The sequence below is a fragment of the Balaenoptera ricei genome, chromosome 2, assembly GCF_028023285.1.
Source record: "Balaenoptera ricei isolate mBalRic1 chromosome 2, mBalRic1.hap2, whole genome shotgun sequence".
In the NCBI taxonomy this organism is placed as follows: domain Eukaryota; kingdom Metazoa; phylum Chordata; class Mammalia; order Artiodactyla; family Balaenopteridae; genus Balaenoptera; species Balaenoptera ricei.
Genome location: NC_082640.1, coordinates 158,975,743 through 159,002,318, shown reverse-complemented (window position 1 = coordinate 159,002,318; position 26,576 = coordinate 158,975,743). Strand labels below are relative to the sequence as shown.

Here is a 26,576-nt window from a genome sequence, read left to right as displayed (position 1 = left end):
AAGCCCACGCACCACAACGAAGAATAGCCCCCGCTCGCCGCAACTAGAGAATGCCTGCGCTCAGCAACAAAGACCCAAGGCAGCCAAAGATAAATAAATTAATTAATTAAAAAGATTTATTGTCAAGTATAAAAAAAAAAACAAGGCAGAATAGAATACATAGGATGTTACTGTATATCAGTGTTAAAAGAATAAAACAAAACAAATGGATAGAAAAATAAAAATATCTGAAAGGCTAAAGAAGAAACTAATAACCCTGCTTTGTTCCCCCTTTCAGTAAGGGGACGGTAACAAGTTATATGGGAATGTGAGAAAAATTTTCCACTGTATACCTTTTTGATTGATTTTTGAATGTATAGTTTTTAAAACGTGTAGTATTTAAAAATACTATACTATTTAAAATGTATAGTATTTAAAAATAAATGTATTACCTATATTTTTAAATTAAGACTTTTTAATTTCCCAGATGAGTCTGATACTCAGCCAGAAATGAAAACTATCACCATAGGAAAATGAGACATCACATTTCCAGAATGCTAACAGCTCTTCTACCAACAGTCACATATGTATCATCTTCCTAAAGTTAATACTGCAATGACATTAAGGATGGGTTAAAAAAAACCACAGAATCATTGGTGGGAATGTAAAATGGTGCAGCCAGTACGGCAACGGTATGGGGGTTCCTAAATAACTAAAAATAGAGCTACCATATGATCCTGCAATCCCACTCTTGGGCATATATCCGGAGAAAACTCTAATTCAAAACATACGTGCACCCCAGTGTTCACAGCAGCACTATTTACAATAGCCAAGACATGGAAGCAATCTAAATGTCCATCGACAGATGAATGGATAAAGAAGGTGTGGTATATATTTACAATGGAATATTACTCAGCCATAAAAAAGAATGAAATAATGCCATTTGCAGCAACATGGATCGACCTAGAGATTATCATACTAAATGAAGTCAGACAAAGACAAAGATCATGTGATATCACTTACATGTAGAATCTAAAAATATGATACAAATGAACTTATTTACAAAACAGACACACAGACACAGAAAACAAACATGGTTACCAAAGGGGGAAGGGGAGAGAGAGAAATTAGGAGTTTGGGATTAGCAAATATGAACTACTACATATAAAATAGATAAAAAACAAGGATTTACTGTATATCACAGGGAACTATATTCAATATCTTGTAATAAAGTATAATGGAAAAGAATCTAAAAAAGTGTGTTTATATATATATAAATAACTGAATCACTTTGCTGTACACCAGAAACTAACACAACACTGTAAATCAACTACACTTCAAAAACAACCGTATCCACAAACTTACCTGGAGGTACAGGTGGTGGAAAGCCAGGAAACTGTGGGGGTGGGATCCCTGGTGGGAGTGCTGGGATTCCCATGGGAGGGCGATTCAAATGAGGGGGGAAAGACATTCTTACCACAGCGGTCTAAAGAAAGAAATCATGACAAATCATGTTATTTGAAAACTTTACAATTTGATATGCTTGGTTTGTTGGCCTTCATTTTTAGAGTATCTGCAAAATTCTCAAGTTTTCTTACCCAAAGGAGTTGGCAAAGACCCTCTTTTCTCTGTCTGTCCATTGAGAATTTTTTAAACTTAGATCTTTTCTAAAATAAGTTCCCAAAATGTACACGATCTAAGTTCAGGATAGACTCCTACAGTCATATGGGAATACATATAAAGGAAGAAAAAAATTTTGAGGTTCAGTTAATATCCAAAAATTAAATACCAAACATCAATGAATCTTTTTAAATCAAACTCAGAATCCAGGAAGATATCTAACAGTTTTTAAGTGTTCTGATGCATTAATTTTTAATACACATCAGCACCCTGAAAACTAAATTTACAAAGTTACACAGTATTTGTTGATTCAGTGTTGGCCAGTTCTTCCAGGACAAATGAATGCCTCAGTGACTTTCTACAAACCTGAGGGGGGAGGGGGGGACGACCTCCATATATCAGGTCACATAGTACCCATTCAAATATAATGGTTCAAATATAAACCATTCACATACAACTTGTGACAATGAGAAAAAAGTGGTAATTTTTCTTAAACTTAAAAGCAAACCTCTTAACCATTCTTGAATGATATTCAATGAATGAATGACTGAAACTCAAGAATCAGACGCTGGTATTTGATTTTTAAAAATACAAGAACACACTGAACTGTTTGATTTGGTTTGTGATATCATTCCTTAATAAGAAACTTTTGTCTTTTAGCTAAATGAATAGAAGTACTGGGCTTCCCTGGTGGCGCAGTAATTAAGACTCCGCCTGCCAATGCAGGGGACACGGGTTCGAGCTCTGGTCCAGAAGATCCCACATGCTGCGGAGCAGCTAAGCCCGTGTGCCACAGCTACTGAGCCTCGCGCCACAACTACTGAAGCCCGTGCGCCTGGAGCCCATGCTCTGCAGCAAGAGAAGCCACTGCAATGAGAAGCCCACGCACCGCAATGAAGAGTAGCCCCCGCTCGCCGTAACTAGAGAAAGCCCGTGAGCAGCAACGAAGACCCGACAGGGTAAAAAATAAATAAAATGGAAGTACTTAAGACTTTTCCTCCCCCCAAATTTTATATTTTTGTCAACATACTCAAGTGTCCACAACTACTGGAAAAAAGTAGAAAAATGATGTTAGAATGCCCTAGTAGGATTCCATGCACCAATTTTAACAAGCAGCCAAAATAAGTGGGTTGATCTCCTATCAGTGATGCAGCTAAAAGTGGTGATTTGATTAATAGGAGATTTTCTGTTGGACACTAGGAAAAACTCCCCCACCTACACTCTGTAACTGAAGGAGTCTAGAGTTTCAGAAGCTTTTAAAAAATGTTTTTCTCTATTATTTTCTTTTCTATGTTTTATATATTGTTTTACTCACCCTTTAGAAGAGAGAGGATAAAATGTGCATGTCTTCTACTTCCTCGCCCCTGATTCCAACAGTTTGGTATAATTCGTTGTATTCTTCTAAAATATCTTTCTAGACACAAGCTAATATATAATCACTTATGATTTTCTGCAAACAATATAATCATACTATATTGTTATGTGCATTTCTCCCTCATCATTATTAACATCTCTTCATGTCAGTTCATAAAGTTCTATTCCATTCTTTATAATGCAGTAAACTATTACTATATAGCTGTAACTAACCAACATTGATGATTCTCCACATTTTACCTCTTACAAATCATATTAAACATTCTTGAACATATTGAACATATAACTCTAAGCACCAGTGCAAGTAATTCTATAATACAGATCAGTACTGTATGTACCTACTCTTTACCTCCAAATCATCTTCCAAATCTAGTGTACAAATTAATATTCCCACCAACAGTACATGGTATGCCCTTTCCTCATATCCTCACCATCACTGTAGTAAATCTCCAGTGTGACAGGTAAAAAATACTGTTTCAACTTGCATTTCCCTAATCACTAGTGCGACTGAGTATTTTTCTACCTGTTTATTAGACATTTCTTTAAAAAGCATGTCCTTCATCCTCACAACTCTTCTTCCTCAGTGTTCTCTTCACTTAATAAGTTAGGATATACAATATGCTGTAAAATCTAAACTTCAATTTCGAAAACACAGTACACTTAAAATATTTAGGAAGCTTTACAAGTAAAATAAATTCCTAGAATGTTGTCATATACCAGCAAATAAGGTACTGGAAATGCCTTAAATATTAACTAGGTATCAACTTAAGTTAAAAAGAAAAATGTAACTAATTTAAGATTGTAAACATGTTGAATTTTTTAATAATTTTTTTAATATATTGCCAAACTTGTTTCATCTACACCTCTGCCTTTGTTTTTAATTTTTAAAAAAAAAATTAATTAATTAATTTATTTATTTATTTTTGGCTGTGTTGGGTCCCCGCTTCTGTGCGAGGGCCCTCTCTAGCTGCGGCAAGCGGGGGCCACTCTTCATCGTGGTGCGCGGGCCTCCCACCATCGCGGCCTCTCTTGTTGCAGAGCACAAGCTCCAGACGCGCAGGCTCAGTAGTTGTGGCTCACGGGCCCAGCCGCTCCGCGGCATGTGGGATCCTCCCAGACCAGGGGTCGAACCCGTGTCCCCTGCACTAGCAGGCAGACTCTCAACCACTGTGCCACCAGGGAAGCCCCCAATAATCTTGTTTCAAATACTTTTTTGCCCAAAACAAAAACAAATATTCCACATGGAAGGGGACAGGAGTGTATATCTTTTTAAAACATCGAGGGTTACTGTCCTACTTACAGAGCTTTTATATTATCATTATAATACTCTATCTCAGCACTTTCTTAGGAGGGCAGTTGGTATTAATCCTGTTAAATAAATAATCAGTGAATGAATCAGTAAACAAATAAACTCTGAGAACCTCTTTAAATAAATTTATTAAGAAGCTACCATGTGCCAGGTACTATTCTAGCAATGACTCAGTATCTAGCCTCACAATGGTTACGAAGATTGGGCCATGAATTCATCTTTAGAATCACTTTTTCCCAAGTACTAAATACAAATACTACTTTTAAAAAGAAACCCTCTAGGTTCTTGGTATTTAAACTATTTTTCATGGTTTTCAAATGTATCATTCGTTCTGTTAAGAGTTAACCAGATTATGTTTCAGTTTATGCTAATATACTCATTTCATTCACTCCAATTTTTCTACAAAGTATTTCCCTTTTATTTGGAACTGTTCAAAACTTGCTTATTTGTAGGCTAAACTTCAGAGGTGAAGGTAATCTTAATAAGATAACAGCCCCTCCTATGAAAATTCAGAAAACAAACATTTCTGATGATCTCTGATAAATATTAATATTCACTTTAAACATCCTAGAGACTTCCCTGCTGGCACAGTGGTTAAGAATCTGCCTGCCAATGCAGGGGACACGGGTTCGAGCCCTGGTCTGGGAAGATCCCACATGCCACAGAGCAACTAAGCCCGTGCACCACAACTACTGAAGCCCACGTGCCTAGAGCCTGTGCTCTGCAACGAAGAGAAAGCCCACGCGCAGCAATGAAGACCCAACACAGCCAAAAAAAATCCTAAAATGAGTATCAACCACTTAGTTCAACATAAAGTTTGGTATACTTTGATGTATGTGAAAATGAATGAGAATAAACTTTTATAATAAATGAAGCTTACCATTTTTGCCTATAGTTGATAAATTGTAATACTCACTTACAATAAATTATACAGATAGTCAAAGTTGGTAGGTACTTTGTAGAATGAACTAGGGGAGAGAGCTAGGGAGTGCTTTATTTTAAACATGGTGGTCAGGTCTCACCAAGAAGGTAACATCTGAAGAAAGACTTGCAAGAGACTGAGGCAGGAAACTCTATTCTGGGGGGCAACAGCCTTCCCAGCAAAGGAAACAGCAAATACAAAGAGCCTGAGGTGGGAATGCAGTGTTTTGCAGGAGTAACATCACCAACAGTTGGAGCACAGTACTGGCGGCAAGCTGGAGATGGGAAGGGGGTTCAAAGAGTGTAATGCTTTGTAAGCCGCTGTAAAAGTACTGGTTTTTACTCTGAATGAGATGGAAAACATTTGAAAGGGTTTTGACTTGACTTATATTTTAACACTGTCACTGGCCACTATGTGAAACTAAGACTGGAGGAGAACAAGGGTAGAGAAGCAAGAGACTACTGCAATAATCCAGACAAAAGAGATGGCCTAGAACAGGTGGTAGCAGTGAAGTGGTAACAAGTTATTGGTTTCTGTATATACTTTGAATGTGGTCAAGTGCTGAGGGATTGTGTGTGGGGCTTGAGAGAGATGCAGAGGTTATTTTATTAGCACTGACCTGACTTAAATAGCATTTAAAGAATAGTTGAATAGCAGTGTTTCACTTTTAGAAGGTTCAAAGCATTTTCACTTGCTAAGTATGAAACTTTATGGCCCAAAGTAACAAAAACAAGCCCCTATGTTGGACGTGTGCCCTATCTCTACTGTGACAGTGGTCATACAGGTTTATGTATTCATCAAAATTCACTGAAATTAAAATGGGTGCCTTTTACTGTATGTAAATTTTATCTCAATAAATTTGGTCCTCCCCAAAAAAACAAACTTCTAAAGAAGCTTTACCTCTACCCCTCAACATATGCATGCATTCTGCTTTTCTTTTTCACTTTTTTCTCTTTACTCTCTTAAACCACTCTTTTTCTGCACTCATGAGAATACTATTACTGCTTCTTTGCATTCCTCCATTACAGATTTATCCCGATAGACACAAAATATTTCACCAGGGATAGATTTACAGGCTAACCCCATCAGGACACTGTGTGCCAAGAAGCAACTGAACCAAAAGATTCTCCTCAGCAAACACTCATATACAACTTAATCATTTATTCAATAAAACATCCAGCTCCAATTATTTGCCAGGTTCTTTTCTAAGCATTATTTTTATTAGTTCTGAAAGAGCAAATTTTAAGTTATTATGTGTAGTTATACAGCCAGTCCAGTAACTCTACATTGAATATGAATGATTAGTGTAGCATGCACTGTTTCCTGCTCTGCTTATAGCCTTCAAGGTACAATGGACTGACATAACTGCCCCAGCCTAAGCAAAGCAAGCCTAACTATAGAGAGAGATTAGTGGTAGTCTAGAGCTGAGGGGGGAATAGGGACTGACTTGCAAACAGAAAAGAGGGATCCTTTGGGGGTAATGGTTGCACAACTCTGCACATTTACTGAAAAACACTGAATTGTACATTTACAATGAGTGCATTTTACATGTTAATTATACCTTAATAAAAGGTAGCAATACGACTTCAGGGCAATTTCAGGCAAAACCCAGTTAAGACCGGTAGAGTATACTGTACCAATATTAATTTCCTGATTTTGATCACTGTAGTTAATTAAGAGAATGTAACTGTCTAAAAAATACACACTTAAGTATTCAGGGGTTAAGAGGGACACAACATCTGCAACTTACTAGCAAAAGATTTCAAAAGAAAACTATGGAGATAAAAAGGAGAGGAGGATAAAGCAAATTGGTAAAATGTTAACATCTGGGGAATCTAGATGAAAGATATCTCAGAATTCTTTGAAGTTTGAAATTACGTCAAAATAAAAAGTTAAAAAGCAATATCAATTTTGGTTAGTGGAAATATGTTCTTTTTATTTTCTGGAGCTTCAAAATCCAAAAAAAATTAGGAAGAAAGCTATTCGAAAACTTTGAGGAATCAATCAAAATTCTCATGAACAGCAGTGGTAGAATCAGAAAAAAACTATCAAGAGATTAAAAAAATAAACAGAATGTTTTTATAAGATGTTAAAAGATTCAATGATTACTTTTGCTTCTATAGTATAAAAGTCAAAATGATTTTTCCCTAAATCATGTGTAAATGAAAAAGGTATATAGCTAACTTGCCTGTGGCCAAAAAGGAAAAAGGAAATTGGTAACCCAAAGAAGATGAATTATTTAATAAAAATAACAGGTAAGATATTAACCTACTTTTGTTTACAAAAGCTTTCAACATTATCTCACTTAACCTACCAAATTACCTAGCGTAGATGTATTTTTCTTCTTTTACAGATGAAGAAGCTAACTTGTCCAAAGGAACACAATAAATGGGTAGGGACTCCACAGTCCCCACTATCCTGAAATTACCAATCCAAAGGCTGTTTTCGCTTATCACAATGCCTCTTTCTAGTAATGACATACCAATGATTAACTCTGACTTTATTTACAGAAGTCTATCCAGAGTACACTGGAAGAAATGTTAGAGTCAGGGTTAGGGTCTTGTGTTGATACTTCACTGAAAATTCTTAAATAACAAACACTATCAGTTAATGTGTACTAAACACTATGTTACTTGGGTATTGCACTAAGGATTTTACATATTTTTTTTTCAATTAATTCCCAATTCCAAAAACCTATGAGGTGAATACAATTAATAATCCTCATTTTACAAGTGAAGAAAACCAAGGCTTTAAGAAAAATTAAATGAGAATAGCATAGTATCTACTTGAATCGTGAGGAACTGATGACCACTGAATGCCTTTCTAGGCCTCTGAACATTTTTGGAAATAATCTTGTAGAAATTAAAGCTCCTAAAACTATATAAGAACTGTTTATACACTACTGCCAACTACCCAATTCACAGCACTTCACACTATAGCAGTCTGGGGCAAAAGAAGTCCAATCTCCTCCCTCCTTTTGGTCGGCTCCACTCTGCCCAGTATCAAAATGGCTTTTCCATGGCAATATACAACCACATTACATAACTTCAAATATCTTCATACTCCTAGAACTATTTCGAAAAACGTGTTTTAAAAGTAGTACTGAAGACCAAAGAAGCATGAGAACGAAGCAACATATTTTAACGTGGAGCTGGGTCCTCCCCTAGAATCAATGAAGATATAGTTTACTTTAACCTCCAGGGGAGGAAGGGGGCAAAGCCACACCACTCACCACAATCTTAGACAAGCAAACCAACCAGAAGGGTGCTAGAAAAGGTGGGCAGTAGCTAAATTCAAGTCGGGGGCGGGGGGAGGGAAGGCAGTTCACTCGGTGGCGGGCTTTAGACGACCGAAGAAGGGACAGAGAACAGTTGGTGGCCAGCCCCCCGCTAAAAAAAAAGGGTGGGTGCTAGCCGGCTTCTAGGCAGAGCCTGGGGTAACTGTATTCCTAGGCCCGGAATATCTACCACAGGGCTTCCGCAGGCTCAGGTTAGAAAGGGGCCTCAGGGAAGGGCTCCCCAGCGGCCGACAGAGCGTTTTGTGGCAAACGTGGAGCCCAGAATGGGCCGAGGCCTCTCTGTGGCGAGCCGTGGAAAGGAAAGGGAAAGTGGGCGACAATGCAAGGAGGAAGGCTCTGGCAGTAGGTCCGGCCTCCACAGGCTCCTACTGGGCCCACTCGTTTTCGAGGCCTTAAAGAAGTGGAGAAACCCAAGCCTCGTGCCCGTGCCCATCCCCTCCCCCACCCCCACCCCCACCCCCACCCCCACCCCCCCTTATCCCCATCCCACCCCGGCCCTTTCGCAGGCTCCCCGGCTTTCCCTCCTCCCCCAGCCGAAGTACCCTGTCTCCCGGTTTCCACACGCGTTCAGAGGAGCGAACTCACCCGCCGCTGAGGAAACTGTATTGTCTTCGCGGCCTTCCGGGCTCCAGATTACGAGGGGGTTCCACCAGCTCGAGATTTCTGCGCGCCGCTACCCGGGAGACTAGTGCCGAAGCGCCTACTCTCACAGGCCGCAAACACATCCGCGCTGAGCGGGGAGCTTCTGGAGGTCTTCCTATTGCCCGGCGTGCACTGCGGCTGGGGGCGTGGAGAGGAGGATCATAGAGAAGAGCGTAGGTAGGTAATCGTCACTCTTGGCTCTGAATCACCACGCAGCGGCGAACAACCATAGAGAGGCGCGCCTAATGAGAGCTAGAAAGGCTCGAGCTGTATGTTACGACCCACCCTGCCATTTTTGATTGGAGCTGATTGAATCTTATGATTACGCGACGCCATCTTGAGGTCAAGGTTCCGGCTGGACACTGCGCGAGGGCTGTAAGAGGGTTTCCCACTTTTTGTAGTTTGTGTTTTGGGGCTCAGAACCTCGCTCTGAGGCTCTTTGAGGTTCGATGGGCTGATAAGTGGGCCTCACCCAGCACCTCAGAAGAAACCCCAAGTGCTAATCCTAGAAAACTTCTGTTAATACCAAGAGATAAGTGGCACAGGCTGCGGTTTTTATGAAGTGCGCACATACGTGCACAAACACAAAGCTTACGCGCGCTGGTAGGGCCAAAGAGGCGGCTAAAACATGTTTGAAGTTCCTAAAACGGCCTGTAAAAACATTTAACACAGCTTTCATTCTGTAATGTAAACGTGCTAAAAAGAATTTCACTTATTAGATTATTAGAAATAAACTAATCAGGAATGATTAAGTTATTCAGTTTATGGACTATATGGTCAGTATGTATTTACAGGCCTTTGTTTCCCAACTGCTTGCTTCTCAGAAGGCTTATCACTTATTCAGTATACAGTTATTGTCTCTCTGAGTGCCTGGTGCTGGGAGTATGGTAAATAGGAGGGAGACGTTATCTTTGTTCGGGGGAGCTGCAAACAGCGCAGAATAGATGACAAACTCTGACCACTGCATATAAAATTGAACATATCTGTATACTTCCTATCAGCTTTTCCTGTTTAATATTACTCTCTAACACTTTTCTTATTTATTTTATGGTTTGTCTGCACATACCCCACTAGAATGTAAACTTAAGGAGTGCGAGTATTGTGTTTTGTTCACTGCTGTGTATCTCCAGTGCCTAGAAGAATGCCTGATACATAGCAAGGGCTCAAAAAATATATGTTGAATGAAGGAAATGATTATACATGGGTACCAACAGAACATAAAATGCAGTGGGAGACTAATGTGAAACGCTAACAGTACCACCATTTGTAAAATTTACATCCATCTGTATTTCGGCTTGCTAGGTTTCTTACCATTAAGAAAGGTTAATAATACCTACTCCCCAGAGCTGTTGCGGGGGTTAAATTAGCTAATGCATGTGAAAATACTTTGTTCAGTAAAGCGCTAGTCAAATGCTAGTTACATTTTGCAAATAAAAAGAGTTTGTGCATTTTTTTTTACAACCACAAGCATAAACAGAAATCCTTTCAGGTTACTCTGTATCATAAAATAAAACCTTAGAGAGGGAAGTTGTCTCAAGCAACAGTTTGCTTTCCTGTAGTTGACATTTGTTGTTTACGTTGACCCAGCATCCATTCCCCAGCCTTTGGTAAAGGCACTCCAAATTTCTTAAAATACACCATCCTTCCACTACTCCAGATCTTTGTAGTTTGGATAGAAAGTCCCAACCTTAGCCAGAACCCTTAGGACATAGGGGTGGACTTATGACCCAATCAGAGGTGGTAATTTAGCCCTTGCATTGTATCGGGCACTATTTTAAGCATCATGCAAACATCAGCAACTTTAAACCTCACAGCCACCGAGGGAAGTAGGAGCTATTGTAATACAGATGAAAAAAAATTAAGTCTTGAAGAGGTTAAATAACTTGCCCAAGATTATAGGAATAGTAGGTAATTGAGGAACCAACCTAGTTACTGAGTCCATGCTCTCAGCCACTACACTATGTGCCTCATCCTATCAGGAATAATGTTTAAAGGGGAGAGGGGGAGGACTCCCTTTTTTCACTTAGCTTACATCTGGGAGGATTTAAACTTAGAACTAGTGGGGATAAAATGAAACCAGCACAGAAGAAAGCAGAGCTAAGAGAAGATGAGAGATTTTTGACAATATCGTTTGAAACCATGGATTCAGCCATTCTTTAAGCCAGTTATGCTTCTAGGCTTCTTGGTACGTAAGCCAATAAATTCCTTTTCCTAAATCAGTTTGAATTGAGTGTTCTATCCCTTCCATGGAAAGAGTCCTAAATAATACATTTATATATCACTTGTAGAGCACAGGCCAAGCCATTCATTTGTAATGATCCTCATCCCCCTCCTGAGGAGGTTTTCTCATAGGCCCTTGCTGAGGAATGTGGCTGTAGATAATTAATTTGGATATTGCTAACTGCATTATGTAGATTCTGGCCTTATTCCTACTGCTGTATCTGAGCCAACTGGTCAGCAAAATATCAGGTGACCTATGAGAAAAACATTCTTTAGCTGGACCAAGCAGATCCTCTCTATTTAAACTGAAAATATAGTGGAGTCAATGAATTGATAGCAAAGGAGAAATGCAGGGATTTCCCTGGCAGTCCAGTGGTTAAGACTCCACGCTTCCACTGCAGGAGGGGCGGGTTCAAACCCTGGTTGGGGAATTAAGATCCCGCATGCCAAAATAAATAAATAAAAGAGAAATGCAGTGATAGGTGAGAAAGTAGGTGAATTACGTCAAAAACAGGTCACTAGAATAGGCACGTTTGTGCCCTGGATTGAGAAGAGGAAATTATTGGAATTCTTATCAAGGCACCTGAGCTGTCATCAGAGCTGCTGGAGCTAAGGTGGTATCCTGATGAAGCTCTATTCTCCCAAAGGCCTACCCACGTAGCTTCCTGCATGATAGCCATCTGTTTGTCACATAGTTTCCGTATTACACATTGAGTTCCCTCAAGGAAGGGACCATGTGTTTATTCATTTTTAAATTGCCAAGCTAGATACGTAGATTTAAAAAAATCACGGCATATCTTTAAAATATAGGAAAATAGTTTTAAACAACCAGATAATCAGTTTTTCTCTACATCTCTGCCTAGAGCTCCAATTTAGGCTACTTTGTCATCAAGATCTAGACTTTATGTGAATTCAAACTGCTGTCACTTGGCATTATTAAAATATATATATAATTATAGAAGATAGAGATATCCTTGTGTTAGGTCTTCTAAAATTATCAAAAAACAATAACATTGGGTGGAAGAGGAAATGGGTATAAAAAAGGGCAGTCTTCTATATGAAATGATGAATTAGACTATACATTGGGATATAAAGAAGAGATAGTCAAGTAGCCTTGAAAAATGGAGGGTTTGTTAAAATGTAATGATAGAAATATTAGTATTAGTAGCACCACTTAAGCTAGCCTAAGGATCTGGGGAAGTCAGGGAAGGCTTCTAGGGGGAAGTATTATCCTGAGCTATGTTTAACTAGGACTGCAGAGGGAGGACAAATAATAAGATATGAAAATTGTTACCATTTATTAGTAATCATAGAAATGCTAATACCATAGTGAGATATCATTTTAAAGTCATTTCATTGGTACAAAATAAGAAGTCTAATAATACAAGGATGTAGAATAACAGGAACACTTAGGGATTGCTGGTGGAAATGTATATTGATAGAACTATTTTAGTATAACCTAGAAAAATAAAGCATGTGCTTTGCCTAAGACCCAGCAGTTCCACTCTTAATTTTATAGAGAAACCTTTGCATATATGCACCAGAACACATATTCAAGAATGTCCATGGCACCATTGTTCATAAAGGAAAAAAATAATGGAAAGTACTCAAATGTCTGACAGGAGAATATACATATTTTCAAAAATTCACATAATGAGCATTTTATAAAAATAGAATGAATAAACTACAGTTACACACATGATGTGTTGAGTAAAAAAAGTCATAAGTCTGTATATTGTATGATACCATTACTATCAAAATTTAAAAATGGTATATGTAAGAACCTGGGACTTCCCTGGTGGTCCAATGGTTAAGAATCTGTGCTTCCACTGCGGGAGGCACGAGTTCGATCCCTGGTTAGGGAACTAAGATCCCACATGCCACGTGGCACGGCCAAAAATTAAAAAAAAAAAAAAAAAAAAAGATACAAAAAGGGCTTCCCTGGTAGTGCAGTGGTTAAGAATCCACCTGCCAATGCAGGGGACACGGGTTTGAGCCCTGGTCCGGGAATATCCCACATGCCTCAGAGCAACTAAGCACATGCACCACAACTGCTGAGCCCACGTGCCACAACTACTGAAGCCTGCACGCCTAGGGTCCATGCTCCGCAACAAGAGAAGCCCCTGCTCACCGCAACTAGAGAACGCCTGCATGCAGCAACGAAGACCCAGCGCAGCCAAAAATAAATAAATAAAATAAAAAATTTTAAAAATGGTATATAAGAATCTATTGTTTAAAAAAACTTGGTAAAACTATACTTTAAAAAAAATTAATGAAAAATTCAGGGTAGTGGTTACCTCTTGGAATTACTATTTCCCTTTTGGAGAGAGCAAAGGTGGAGATTGGAAAAGAACATATAGGTAGCCTCAATGTTTTGTTCTGTTTGTTTTTTTTCTTTTGTTATACATTTATTTATTTATTTACTTATTTTTGGCTATGTTGGGTCTTCGTTGCTGCGCACGGGCTTTCTCTAATTCTCGCGAACGGGGGCTACTCTTTGTTGCGGTGCGCGGGCTTCTCATTGCGGTGGCTTCTCTTGTTGCGGAGCACGGGCTCTAGGCACGCGGGCTTCAGTAGTTTCAGCACACAGCCTCAGTAGTTGTGGCTCGCGGGCTCTAGAGCACAGGCTCAGTAATTGTGGCACACGGGCTTAGTTGCTCCGCGGCATGTGGGATCTTTCCGGACCAGGACTTGAACCCATGTCCCCAGCACTGGCAGGCAGATTCTCAACCACTGCACCACCAGGGAAGCCCAGAAATCTGCCTTTAAAACTGCTGCATTGTATTCCATAATACGGTTGTGTCATAAAGTCTGGACTAGAAAGTTTTCAAAAACAAGGAACAAACAACTCACTCAACCTGGCTTAGCCAGTAAGGAAATGTACTGGCCCATTCAGCAGAAAGACTAGCTAGGCTGCCCTTCAGGGCTAAGTGATCCAGAACCTCAGTAATTTTATCAAGAATGAGGTTCTTCCTGTCTTTATTTTTTCCTACCTCTCTGCTCTACCATCTACAATGGGGGCCTTGTTCTAAGGCTAGCTCCCCTCATGGTCATACATGGCTACTTTGAGCCCACGTGCTTTTTAATTTAGGAGAAAGTATAAGTGGATTTCAGAAGTTCTTTTTTTTTATTTTATTGAAGTATAGTTGATTTACAATGTTTTGTTAATTTCTGCTGTACAGCAAAGTGATTCAGTTATACATATATATATATTTTTTCGTATTCTTTTCCATTATGGTTTGTCACAGGATATTGCATATAGTCCCCTGTGCTATGCAATAGGACCTTGTTGTTTATTCATTCTATGTATAATAGTTTGCACCTGCTAATCCCAAACTCCCAATCCTTCCCTCCCCCACCCCCACCCCCTTGGCAACCACAGTCTGGTCTCTGTGTCTGTGAGTCTGTTTCTGTTTCATAGATATGGTCATTAGCGTCATATTTTAGATTCCACTTATAAGTGATGTCATACGGTATTTGTCTTTCTCTTTATGATTTTTTTAAAAATTTATTTTTGGCTGTGTTGAGTCTTTGTTGCCGGGGGATTCTCATTGTGGTGGCTTCTCTTGTCGCAGAGCACGGGCTCTAGGTGAGTGAGCTTCAGTAGTTGTGCCACACAGGCTCAGTAGTTGTGGCTCGTGGGTTCTAGAGCACAGGCTCAGTAGTTGTGGCGCAGGGGCTTAGTTGCTCCGTGGCATGTGGGATCTTCCCGGACCAGGGCTCAAACCCGTGTCCCCTGCATTGGCAGGTGGATTCTTAACCACCGCGCCACCAGGGAAGTACTCTCTTTCTGATTTACTTCGCTTAGTATGATAGTCTCTAGGTCCATCCATGTTGCTGCAAATGGCATTATTTCATTCCTTTTTATGGCTGAGTAATATTTCCATGTTTTATATATATATATATAACATATATATATATGTTATATATATATCTATATCTATATCTATCTATCTATCTATCTATCTATCTATCTATCTATCTATATATATATATCACATCGTCTATCCATTCATCTGTCAATGGACATTTAGATTGTTTCCATGTCTTGGCTATTGTAAATAGTGCTGCTATGAACATATGAACATAGGGGTGCATGTATCTTTTCAAATTATAGTTTTGTCTGGGTATATGCCCAGGAGTGGGATTGCTGGATCATATGGCAACTCTATTTTTAGTTTTTTAAAGAACCTCCATACTGTTCTCCATAGTGGCTGTATCAATTTACATTCCCACCAACAGTGCAAGGGGGTTCCCTTTTCTCCACACCCTCTCCAACATTTATTATTTGTAGACTTTTTAATGATGGCCATTCTGACTGGTGTGAGGAGGTACCTCATTGTGGTTTTGATTTGCATTTCTCTAATAATTAATGATGTTGAGCAGCTTTTCATGTGTTTCTTGGCCATCTGTATGTCTTCTTTGGAGAAATGTCTATTTAGGTCTTCTGCCCATTTTTTGATTGGGTTATTTGTTTTTTTGTTATTGAATTGTATGAGCTGTTTGTATATTTTGGAAATTAAGCCCTTGTCGGTCACATCGTTTGCAAATGTTTTCTCCCAGTTCATAGGTTGTCTTTTCATTTTGTTTATGGTCAGAATTTCTTCCAGAAGGTCAAGAGAGAACTTTCTAGAAGCCCCAGGAACCTGAATTGAATCACATCCTAAACTAAGTTTCTTGTTCTTGCCTAAAATAATAATTGGCAAGATAGATGTAAATACCCTTAGAAAATCAAGCCTATCCCTTGACATAAGAGTGAGGTTGGCTTTCTCTGAAATCTAAGGTCTGTGCTGGGGAAATGTGGATATTTGAACAAAATTAGAATTATGTTAGAAAAGAGAAGGAGGGAAATGGATACTGAGAAGGCAACCATAGTCTACTATACAGTTTTTTTTTAAATCATTTATTTATGAACATTTGTTTACAATTTGTATGCATTTAAACAGTCCTGCAATTACCATCTTTATACATGTTTCCTTCAAAATATGTGTCCATAATTCTCTAGGACTGATACCTAGGAGTGGAAAGGAAAGGTGGAAGGGTATGCTAATTTCTAAATTTGAATAGATACTACCAAGTAGTTCTTCAAAGGGGCTATACCAATTACTTTTCTACAAATAGTTTAAACTTAAATACACATGTATACATATACATATATATACACACGGCTCTAATGGGAGACAATGACATTTAATTTAGTTTAACTTACATTTCCCTGACTTCCCCTAGTGAAGGTATCTTATCCTACAACTGTTTTCTCAACCTGTTCCCCACCAATTCAATGAAACTATGCCTACTTTTTTGCTAAGTCCAATGGACATTTCTTAGTCTTTTTTTTTTGGCCTTGCGGTATGGCATGTAGGATCCTATTTCTCCGACCAGGGATGGAACCCACGCCCCCTGCATTGGAAGCACAGAGTCTAAACCACTGGACCACCAGGGAGGTCCTAGCCTTTATCTTATTTTACTCCTCTAGTATTTAACACCTCTGACCACTACCTTTTTTTTTTTTTTTTTTGACCGCGCCACACAGCTTGTGAGATCTCAGCTCTCTGACCAGAGATTGAAGGCAGACCAAGGCAGTAAAAGCGCCAAATCCTAACCACTAGGTCACCAGGGAACTCCCTGACCACTACCTTTGACAAATCCTTTTTCCTTGGTTTCCACGTCCCAGACTCTTCCTCCTAGCACACTGCTTCCTCCTTCTCAATCTGCTTTGGAGGGTCCTCTTCTTATTCTCGTATCTTAAAATGTTGATCCTCCTCAGTGTCCTGTTGCAGGCATTCCTCTCTTCTTACGCTACGTGATTCCACAGCCGACTCATCTACTCTTAGGGCTTCAACAATAAATCTACATATATAGATCTATTCCCAGATCTGTATCTGTAGCCTAGATCACATAAATTCCCTTCTCTTACTGGCCAGCTACCTACTGAGTATCTCCATTAGGATATTTCCTGGGCACCTCAAACCCAACTTAGGCAACACTACACTCATTATTGTCTTCTCTGTTGTTTTGTTTTGTTTTTTTTTAAAAGTAGAATTCACATAAAATTCACAATTTTAAACATTCTTAGGTCTACAGTTCAGTGGCGTTTAGTGTATTCACAGTGTTGTACAACAATCACCACTAATTCCAGAACATTTTCATACCCCCAAATAAAACACTGTACATTGAGCAGTCACTCACTATTACCTGCTCCCCACAGCCCCTGGCAACCACTAATCGGCTTTTTGTTTCTATGGATTTGCCTATTCTGAGCACTTCCTATAAACAGAAATATAGAATATGATTTGCGCTTGGCTTCTTTCACTCAACATGTTGTGAAGTTTCATCCATTTAAACCATGTGACAGTACTTCATTCCTTTTTATGGCTGAATAACATGCTGTTGTATGGATATGCCAGATTTTATTTATCCATTTATCAGTTGATGGACATTTGAATTGTTTCCACTGTGAATAATGGTACTATATACATTTGTGTACAAATTTTGTTTGAACATATATTTTCCATTCTCTTGGATACATCTCTGAGAGTGGAAATGTGGGATTATATGGTAGCTTTATGTTTAACATTTTAAGGAAATATCAAACTGTTTTCCGCAGCAGCTACACCATTTTACATCCCCACCAGCAAAGTTTGAGGATTCCAATTGCCAGTACTTGTTTTTCTCTGGGGTTTTTCCCTAATTATACCTGTCCTAGTGGATGTGAAGTGGTATCTCATTGGGTTTTGATTTGCACTTCTCTAATGAGCATCTGTCCCTGTGCTTGTTGGCCATATGTATATCTTATTTGGAGAAACATCTATTTACATCCTTTGCCCTTTTTAAATTGGGTTATTGACTTTTTTACTTTATTTATTTATTTATTTATTTTTGGCTGCATTGGGTCTTCGTTGCTGTACTCATGCTTTCTTTAGTTGTGTCGAGTGCGGGCTGCTCTTCACTGCGGTGCACAGGCTTCTCACTGAGGTGGCTTCTCTTGTTGCGGAGCTCACAGGCTCTAGGTGTGTGGGCTTCAGTAGTTGTGGCAGGCAGGCTCAGTAACTGTGGCTCACGGGCCTTAGAGCGCAGGCTCAGTAGTTGTGGCGCACGGGCTTAGTTGCTCCGCGGCATGTGGGATCCTCCCAGACCAGGGCTTGAACCTGTGTCCCCTGCATTGGCAGGCAGGTTCTTAACCACTGTGCCACCAGGGAAGCCCCCTATTTGACTTTTTATTATTAAGTTTTAAGAATTCTTTATGTATTCTGAATATTAGACTCATCAGATATATGATTTGCAAATTTTTTTTCCATTCTGTGAGTTGTCTTTTCACTTTCTTTACAGCATCCTTTGATGCACAAAATTTTAAATTTTGATGAAGTCCAATTTACCTTTTGTTTGTTTGTTTGTTTGTGCTTTTGGTGTCATATTTAAGAAACTGTTGCCAAATCTAAGGTGTCTCAGTGTGTTCAGGCTTCTATAGTGAAATACCACAGACTGGGTAGCTTTATGAACAGCAGAAATTTACTGCCCACAATTCTGGAGGATAGAAGTCAACATCAGGGTATGAGCATGGCCAGGTGAGAGCACTCCTCCTAGTTGCAGACTTATGTCCTCACATGGCAGAAGGGGGCTAGAAAGCTGTGTGGGATCTGTTCTATAAGAGCACGAATCTCATTCATGAGGGCTCCACCGTCATGACCTAATCACCTCCTAAAGGCCCCACCTATCAATATCCTATTAATATCATCACCTTTGGGGATTAAGATATCACCACGTGAATTTTGGGGGAACATAAACATTCAGACCTTAGCACAAATTCATGTGGATTTATACCTGTATTTTTACTTTTTTTTTGGCCACACAGTAGGCCTTGTGATATCTTAGTTCCCCAATCAGGGATTGAACCCAGTCCCATTGCAGTGCAAGCGCCAAGTCCTCACCACTGGACTGCCAGGAAATTCCTATTATACTTATATTTTTAATAAAAGTTTTGTTGTTGTAGCTTTTACATTTAAGTCTTGGATTCATTTGAGTTAACTTTTGTATATGTTGTAATATAGGGGTCCAAATTCCCTAGGTCTATTCTTTTTTTTTTTTTTTTTTTTTTAAATACTGAGTATACTTCCCTGTGCTCTCAGTTTACTTTTTTTTTTTTTTTTAAGTATTTATTTATTTATTTATTTATGGCTGTGTTGGGTCTTCGTTTCTGTGCGAGGGCTTTCTCTAGTTGCGGCAAGCAGGGGCCACTCTTCATCGCGGTGTGCGGGCCTCTCACTATCGTGGCCTCTCTTGTTGCGGAGCACAGGCTCCAGACGCACAGGCTCAGTAATTGTGGCTCACGGGCCCAGCTGCTCCGCGGCACGTGGGATCTTCCCAGACCAGGGCTCGAACCCGTGTCCCCTGCATTGGCAGGCAGATTCTCAACCACTGCGCCACCAGGGAAGCCCTAGGTCTATTCTTTTGCATGTGGATATCCAATTATCCCAGCACCACTTGTTGAAAGACTATTCTTTCCTCCATTGAATAGTCCTGGAACCCTTGTAGAAAATCAATTGACAGTAGATGGGTGGGTTTAATTATAGACTCTCAATTATATTCCTTTGATCTATACTTCTATCCTTATACCAGTACCACACTGCTTTGATCATTGTATCTTTGTAATAAGTTTTGAAGTCAGGAGTGTGAGTACTCCAGCTTTGTTCTTTTTAGGACTTTCAAGACTGCTACTCGGGGTTCCTTGCAATTCCACATGAATTTTAAGATCAGCTGTCCACTTCTACAGAAAAAAGTGTTTGGAATTTTGATAGAAATTTCATTGAATCTGTAGATCAATCTGGGGAGTATTGCCATCATAACAATATTAAGTCTTTCAATCCATGAACACAGGATATCTTTCCACTTACTCATGTCTTTAATTTTTTTTTAATTTTTATTTATTTTTTGGCTGTGTTGAGTCTTCATTGCTGCGCGCGGGCTTTCTCTATTTGCGGTGAGCAGGGGCTATTCTTCGTTGCGGTGCACGGGCTTCTCACTGTGGTAGCTTCTCTTGTTCTGGAGCACAGGCTCTAGAGTGTGCAGGCTTCAGTAGATGCAGCGCATGGGCTCAGTAGTTGTGGCATGCGGACTCTAGAGTGCAGGCTCAGTGGTTGTGGCACACAGACTTAGTTGCTCCATGGCACGTGGGATCCTGGACCAGGGATTGAACCCGTGTCCCCTGCATTGGCAGGCAGATTCTTAACCACTGCACCACCAGGGAAGTCCCATGTCTTCTTTAATTTCTTTCAATAACATTTTGTTGTTTTCACTGTATAAGTCTTGCATCTCCGTGGATAACTTTATTCCAAGGTAGTTTATTCTTTTTGATGCTATTGTAAGTGGAATTATTTTCTCCTGAGACCATAAAACTCCTGGAAGAAAACATAGCTGGTAAACTACTTGACATCAGTCTTGGCAATGATGTTTTGGATCTGACACCAAAAACAAAGGCAACAAAAGCAAAAATAAACAAGTAGGACTTCATGAAGCTAAAAGGTTTCTGCACAGCAAAAGAAACCATCCATGAAATTAAAAGGTAACCTACTGAATGGGAGAAAATATTTGCAAATCATATATCTGATAAGGGATTAATATCCAAAATACATAAAGAACTCATACAACTCAATAACAACAACAAAAACAGATATAATTCAAAAATGCATAGACTATCTGAATAGACATTTTTCCAAAGAAGACCCTACAGATGGCCAACAGGTACATGAAAATACGCTCATCACTAATCATCAGGGAAATGCAAATCAAAACCACCTCACCATCACCTCACACCTGTTAGAATAGCTATTATCAAAAAGATGAGGGATAACAAATGTTAGTGAGGATGTGGAGAAAAGGGAGCCCTTGTGCACTGTTGGTGGGACTGTAAATAGGTGCAGCCACTATGGAAAACAGTATGGAGTTTCCAAAAAAATTAAAAGTAGAACTACCATAGGATCCAGCAATTCCACTTCTGAGTATTTATCGGAAGAAAATGAAAACACTAATTCAAAAAGATATATGCACCCCCATGTTCACTGCAGCACTATTTACAATAGCCAAAATATGGAAACAACCTAAATGTTCATTGATGGATGAATGGATAAAAAATATGTGAAATACATAAATAATGGTATATTGTTCAGCCATAAAAATAATGAAATTTTGCCACTTGTGACAACATGGATGGACCTTGAAGGCACTATGCTAGGCGAAATAAATCAGACAGAGAAAGATGAACACTGTATGCTCCCACTTTTGTGTGGAATCTAAAAAACAAAAGAAAACAGAACCAAGCTCCAAGATACAGAGAATGGATTGGTGGCTCCAGAGGTGGAGATTGGGGGGTGGGCAAAATGGGTGAAGGGGGTCCAAAGTACAAACTTTTAGTTATAAAATAAATAAATCATGGGGATGTAATGTATTGAATACAACATTGTGACTATAGTAAATAATACTGTATTGCATATTTGAAAGCTTAAAGTAAATCTTAAACTTTTTCACTATAAGAAAAAAAATTGGGGGAATTCCCTGTAGGTCCAGCGGTTAGGACTCTGCGCTTTCACTGTCGAGGTCTCAGGTTCGATCCCTAGTTGACTGGGGAACTAAGATCCCACAAGCTGCGTGGTGTAGCCAAAAATAAATACATAAATAAAAAGAAAGAAAAATTTGTAACTATATATGGTGATAGATATTAACTAGACTTATTGTGGTGATTATTTTACAATGTATACACATATCCAATCATTATGTTGTACACCTGAAACTAATATAATGTTATATGCCAATTATGCCTAAATTTTAAAAAATGAGTTGGGAAGTGTTCCTTCTTCTATCCTCTGGAAGAATTTGTGTAGAATTGGTATTGTTTCTTCCTTAAGTGTTTGGTAGAATTCAGTAGCAAAGCCATCTGGTCTTGGAATTGTCCTTGTGACTAAATTTTAGTTTAGTTTTAAACTAAAATTCATCTTAATAGATAAAGGGTTATTCCAGTTATGTTTTTCCTTGAGTCATGTTTGGCAGTTTGTGTCCTTTAAGGAATTGGCCATTTCTTGTAAGTAGTTGAATTTATAATAACATAAAGTTATTAATAATATTTCTTTATTATTCTTTTACTATATTAGGATTTGTAGTGATTTTCGTTTCCATTTCTGTAACAGTATTTGTGTCTTTTCTCTCTTTTTGGGGTAAGTCTAGATATAAATTTATCAATTTTTAAAAATCTTGTCAAAGAACCATCTTTTGGATTATTTTCTCTATTGTTTTCTATGTCATCGTTTCTGCTCTGATCTTAATTATTTTCTTCTCTCTGTTTATTTTAGATTTAACTTGCTCTTGTTCTCTAGTTCCATAAGATGATAGCCTAAATAATTGCTCTGAGACCTTTATTCTTTTCTGAGACAAGCATTATATCCTACAAATTTCTCTCTAAGCATTGTCTTTATTTGTTGTGTTTTCATTTTCTTTCAGCCCAGAATACTTTCTAATTTCCCTTGTGGCTTCTTTGACCAAAGTGTTGTTTAGAAGTGTATTGTTTAATTTCCAAATATTTAGGGATTTTCCAGTTATATTTCAGATACAGATTTCTAGCTAATTCCATTGTGGTTAGAGAAAACACTTTATATGATTTCAATACTTTTAAATTTACTGAGATTTATTTTAATGCCTAACATGATCTATCTTGATGAATGGCCTGTGTGCACTTGAAAAGAAGGTATATTTTTCTGTCGTTGGGAATGCCAAGTTGGTTGATAATGTTGTTCAAGTCTTCCCTATTCTTACTGATTTCTTTCCTACTTGTATTAATTACTGTCAGGAGTATAGAAATCTCCAACTCTATTTGTGGATTTGTCTATTCCTCCTTCCAGTTCTTTCAATTTTTACTTTATGTATTTTGAAGTTCTGTTATTAGGTGAATGCATATGTCCTCTTGATGAAATGTCTCTTTCTAAACCTGATAATATTTCTTATTCTAAAATTTTCTTTGTCTGATATTAATGTGGCCATTGCAGATTTGTTTTGATTAATGTTTTCATAATATAACTTTTTCAATCCTTTTACTCTGTCTTTACCCTTCAAGTGTGTTTCTTGTAGATGGCATACAGTTGGACCTTGCTTTTTTTATCCAGTTGGACAATTTTTGCCTTTTCACTGCAGTGTTTAAACCATTTACACTTAATGTGATTTTCTTCATGGCTGGGTTTACATATGCCATCTTGCTATTTGTTTTCTACTTGTTCTGTATGTCCTTTACTCCTTTTCCCATCTTATCTTATTTTGGATTGAGTACATTTTATTATTCAATTTTCTTGCTAACATTGGCTTATCTGCTATACATCTTGTTTTGTTTTTTAGTTGATCTGGGGTTCACAATATATATGGCTAACTTATCATAGTCTAACTTCAAAAAATGTAATACCATTTATATAGAATTTACCACTGCATACTTCCATCTTCTCTCCCATCCTTTGTACTATTATTTTCCTACATTTTACTTTATAAACTATGTTATAAACTCCATGATACATTGTTATTGTTTTTATTATAAACAATTATCTTTTAAAAATATTTTAACAATGGGAAAAATATTTTTATATTTATCCATATATTTGACAATTCCATCATTCTTCATTATTTTGTATCTATCTAAATTTCCCTCTAGTATCATATCCTTTTGCCTGAATAATGTTCTTTATCATTTCTTGTAGTGCAGGTCTGCTTATTATGAATTCTCTGTGATTACTTTTGTCTGAAAAAGTCTTTATTTTGCCTTCATTTATAAAAAACGTTTACTAGTAAGGAATCCTAGATTGACAGGTTTTTTTTCATTCATTACTTTTAAGATGTTGCTACACTGTTCCCTGGCTTACATGATTTTTGATGAGAAGTCTGCTATCATTATTTTTTCCCCTCTCTGTTATATATCTTTTTTTCTCTTGGGCCATTTTCAAGATTTTCTCTTTATCACTCATTTTCAGCAATTTGATTATAAGGACCTTGCTGTGGTTTTCTTCATGTCTTTTCTGCTTGGGGTTCACTGAACTTCCATCTGTGGGTTTATAGGTTTCATCAAATTTGGAAAACTTTTGGCCATTTATTTCTTGAAATATTTTTCTGTCCTTTCTCTTTTTTTTTTTTATAAATTTATTTATTTATTTATTTATTTATGGCTGTGTTGGGCCTTCGTTTCTGTGCGAGGGCTTTCTCTAGTTGCGGCAAGTGGGGGCCACTCTTCATCGCGGTGCGCAGGCCTCTCACTATTGCGGCCTCTCTTGTTGTGGAGCACAGGCTCCAGATGCGCAGGCTCAGTAATTGTGGCTCACGGGCCTAGTTGCTCCGTGGCACGTGGGATCCTCCCAGACCAGGGCCTGAACCTGTGTCCCCTGCATTGGCAGGCAGATTCTCAACCACTGCGCCACCAGGGAAGCCCCTGTCCTTTCTCTTGCTCTCCTTTCCTTTTGTGACTTTAATTACACATATACTAGATTGGTTGATATTGTTCCACAGATTGCTGATGCTCTGTTCATTTTTTTTTCCAGCCATTTTTCTTCCAGTGTTTCATATTCAGTACCTTCTATGGCTATGTTTTCCACCCTCTGTGGTGTTTAATCTGTTGTTAATCCTATACAGTATATCTTTCATTTGAGATAGTGTATTTTTTTTTAATTAATTAATTTTTTGGGGCTGTGTTGGGTCTTCATTGCTGCGCGCGAGCTTTCTCTAGTTGTGGCGAGCAGGGGCTCCTCTTTGTTGCGGTGCGCAGGCTTCTCATTGCAGTGGCTTGTCTTTATTGTGGAGCTCGGCTCTAGGCATGTGGGCTTCAGTAGCTGTGACACACGGGCTTAGTAGTTGTGGCCTGTGGGCTCTAGAGCACAGGCTCAGTAGTTGTGGTTCATGGGCTTAGCAGCTCTGCGGCATGTGGGATCTTCCTGGACCAGGGATCGAACCCATGTCCCCTGTATTGGCAGGCAGATTATTAACTACTGCGCCACGAGGGAAGTCCTCTAGTACCTTTTTAACAGAGAAAAAAGTTTTAATTTGTTAACATCTAATTTTATCAATTTTCTCTTTTATGAATTGTGCTTTTGCTATCATGTCTAAGAACTCTTCACCTAGCCTAGATCTTGAAATTTTTCTCATATGTTTTCTTCTTAAAGTTTTATAGTTTTGCATTTTACTTTTAAATCTATGATCAGTTTTGAATGAATTTTTGTATAAGGTATGAGGTTCAGGTTGAGGTTATTTTTTGCTAATTTTTTGTCCAGTTACTCCAGCACCATCCTTCCTCTAGGATAGAGGAAAGACTTATCCTTCCTGTAAATGAATTGCTTTTGCAACTTTGTCAAACATTAGTTGAGTGCATTTCTCAAAGTTGAGAAATAGAGAAGGAAACAAGGTCCTGAGCATGCTATTTGACTCCAAGATTGAGATTTGCCAGAAATTATAATCACCAGATTGTTCAGTTATGTGAGCCAGTACATTTCTTTTCTTGATTAAGGCAGTTCGATTTGCAATTTCTGCCTTAACTACTGTAAGGAAAATATAGCTCATAGGTCAGTGGACTCAATCATAATATGATGAAATATATTATCATATTTAAAAACTACCAACCAGAGTAGAGTAAGTAATCCATTTAAGTATAGAAAAAGCAAAGTCCTCTTAGTAAAATATAGGATTGCCTCTTTTGGACACTTGTTATTTTGCAGTCCAACATCCCACCTCCTTTCCTATTTGTAGGTAGTCTCCCACTATATCATGCCTCCTACTCCAGAACTCAAGAGAAAAGATCCTCCCTCTCTCCACTTTCCTTACATCCAGGCCACAAATATGTGATCCAAGTAGATTTCCTGCCTAGGATTTTGAAGCTTGAGAGATATATAAAGATGCAGACACAGTTAAGAAATTATTCACAGCAGCACTGCTGTATTAGTTTTCTGTGGCTGCTGTAACAAATAACCACAAATTTATTGGCTAAAACAACATAGATTTATTATCTTACAGTTTTACATGTCAGAAGTCAGATATAGGTATCACTGGGCTGAAATCGAGTTGTTGGCAGGACTGTGTTCCTTTCCGAGGCTGTAGGGGATAATCTGTTTCCTTACCTTTTCTAACTCTGAGAGGCTCCCAGCATTCCTTGGCTCATGGTACCCTTTCTCCATTTTCAAAGTCAGCAACTCTGACTCCTTCTGTCA

The 26,576-nt window shown here is 38.6% G+C and overlaps 1 protein-coding gene across 2 annotated transcripts in view; it reads right to left on the bottom strand.

Annotated features, from left to right (window-relative positions):
• Positions 1 to 9,265, bottom strand: part of RBM25 (RNA binding motif protein 25) — a 55,709-nt gene extending 46,444 nt beyond the window's left edge. Inside the window, exons 1-3 of one of the 2 annotated variants that reach the window (XM_059914574.1) lie at positions 9,088 to 9,265; positions 2,915 to 3,024; positions 1,345 to 1,465 (exon numbers count right to left, since the gene is read on the bottom strand). In XM_059914574.1, coding sequence (XP_059770557.1) covers positions 1,345 to 1,450 — 106 coding nt within the window. In that variant the 5' untranslated portion in view covers positions 1,451 to 1,465; positions 2,915 to 3,024; positions 9,088 to 9,265. The remainder of the gene's footprint in view (positions 1 to 1,344; positions 1,466 to 2,914; positions 3,025 to 9,087) is intronic. The other variant, XM_059914573.1, reaches the window with a different exon arrangement.
• Between the last annotated feature and the right edge of the window lie 17,311 nt (positions 9,266 to 26,576).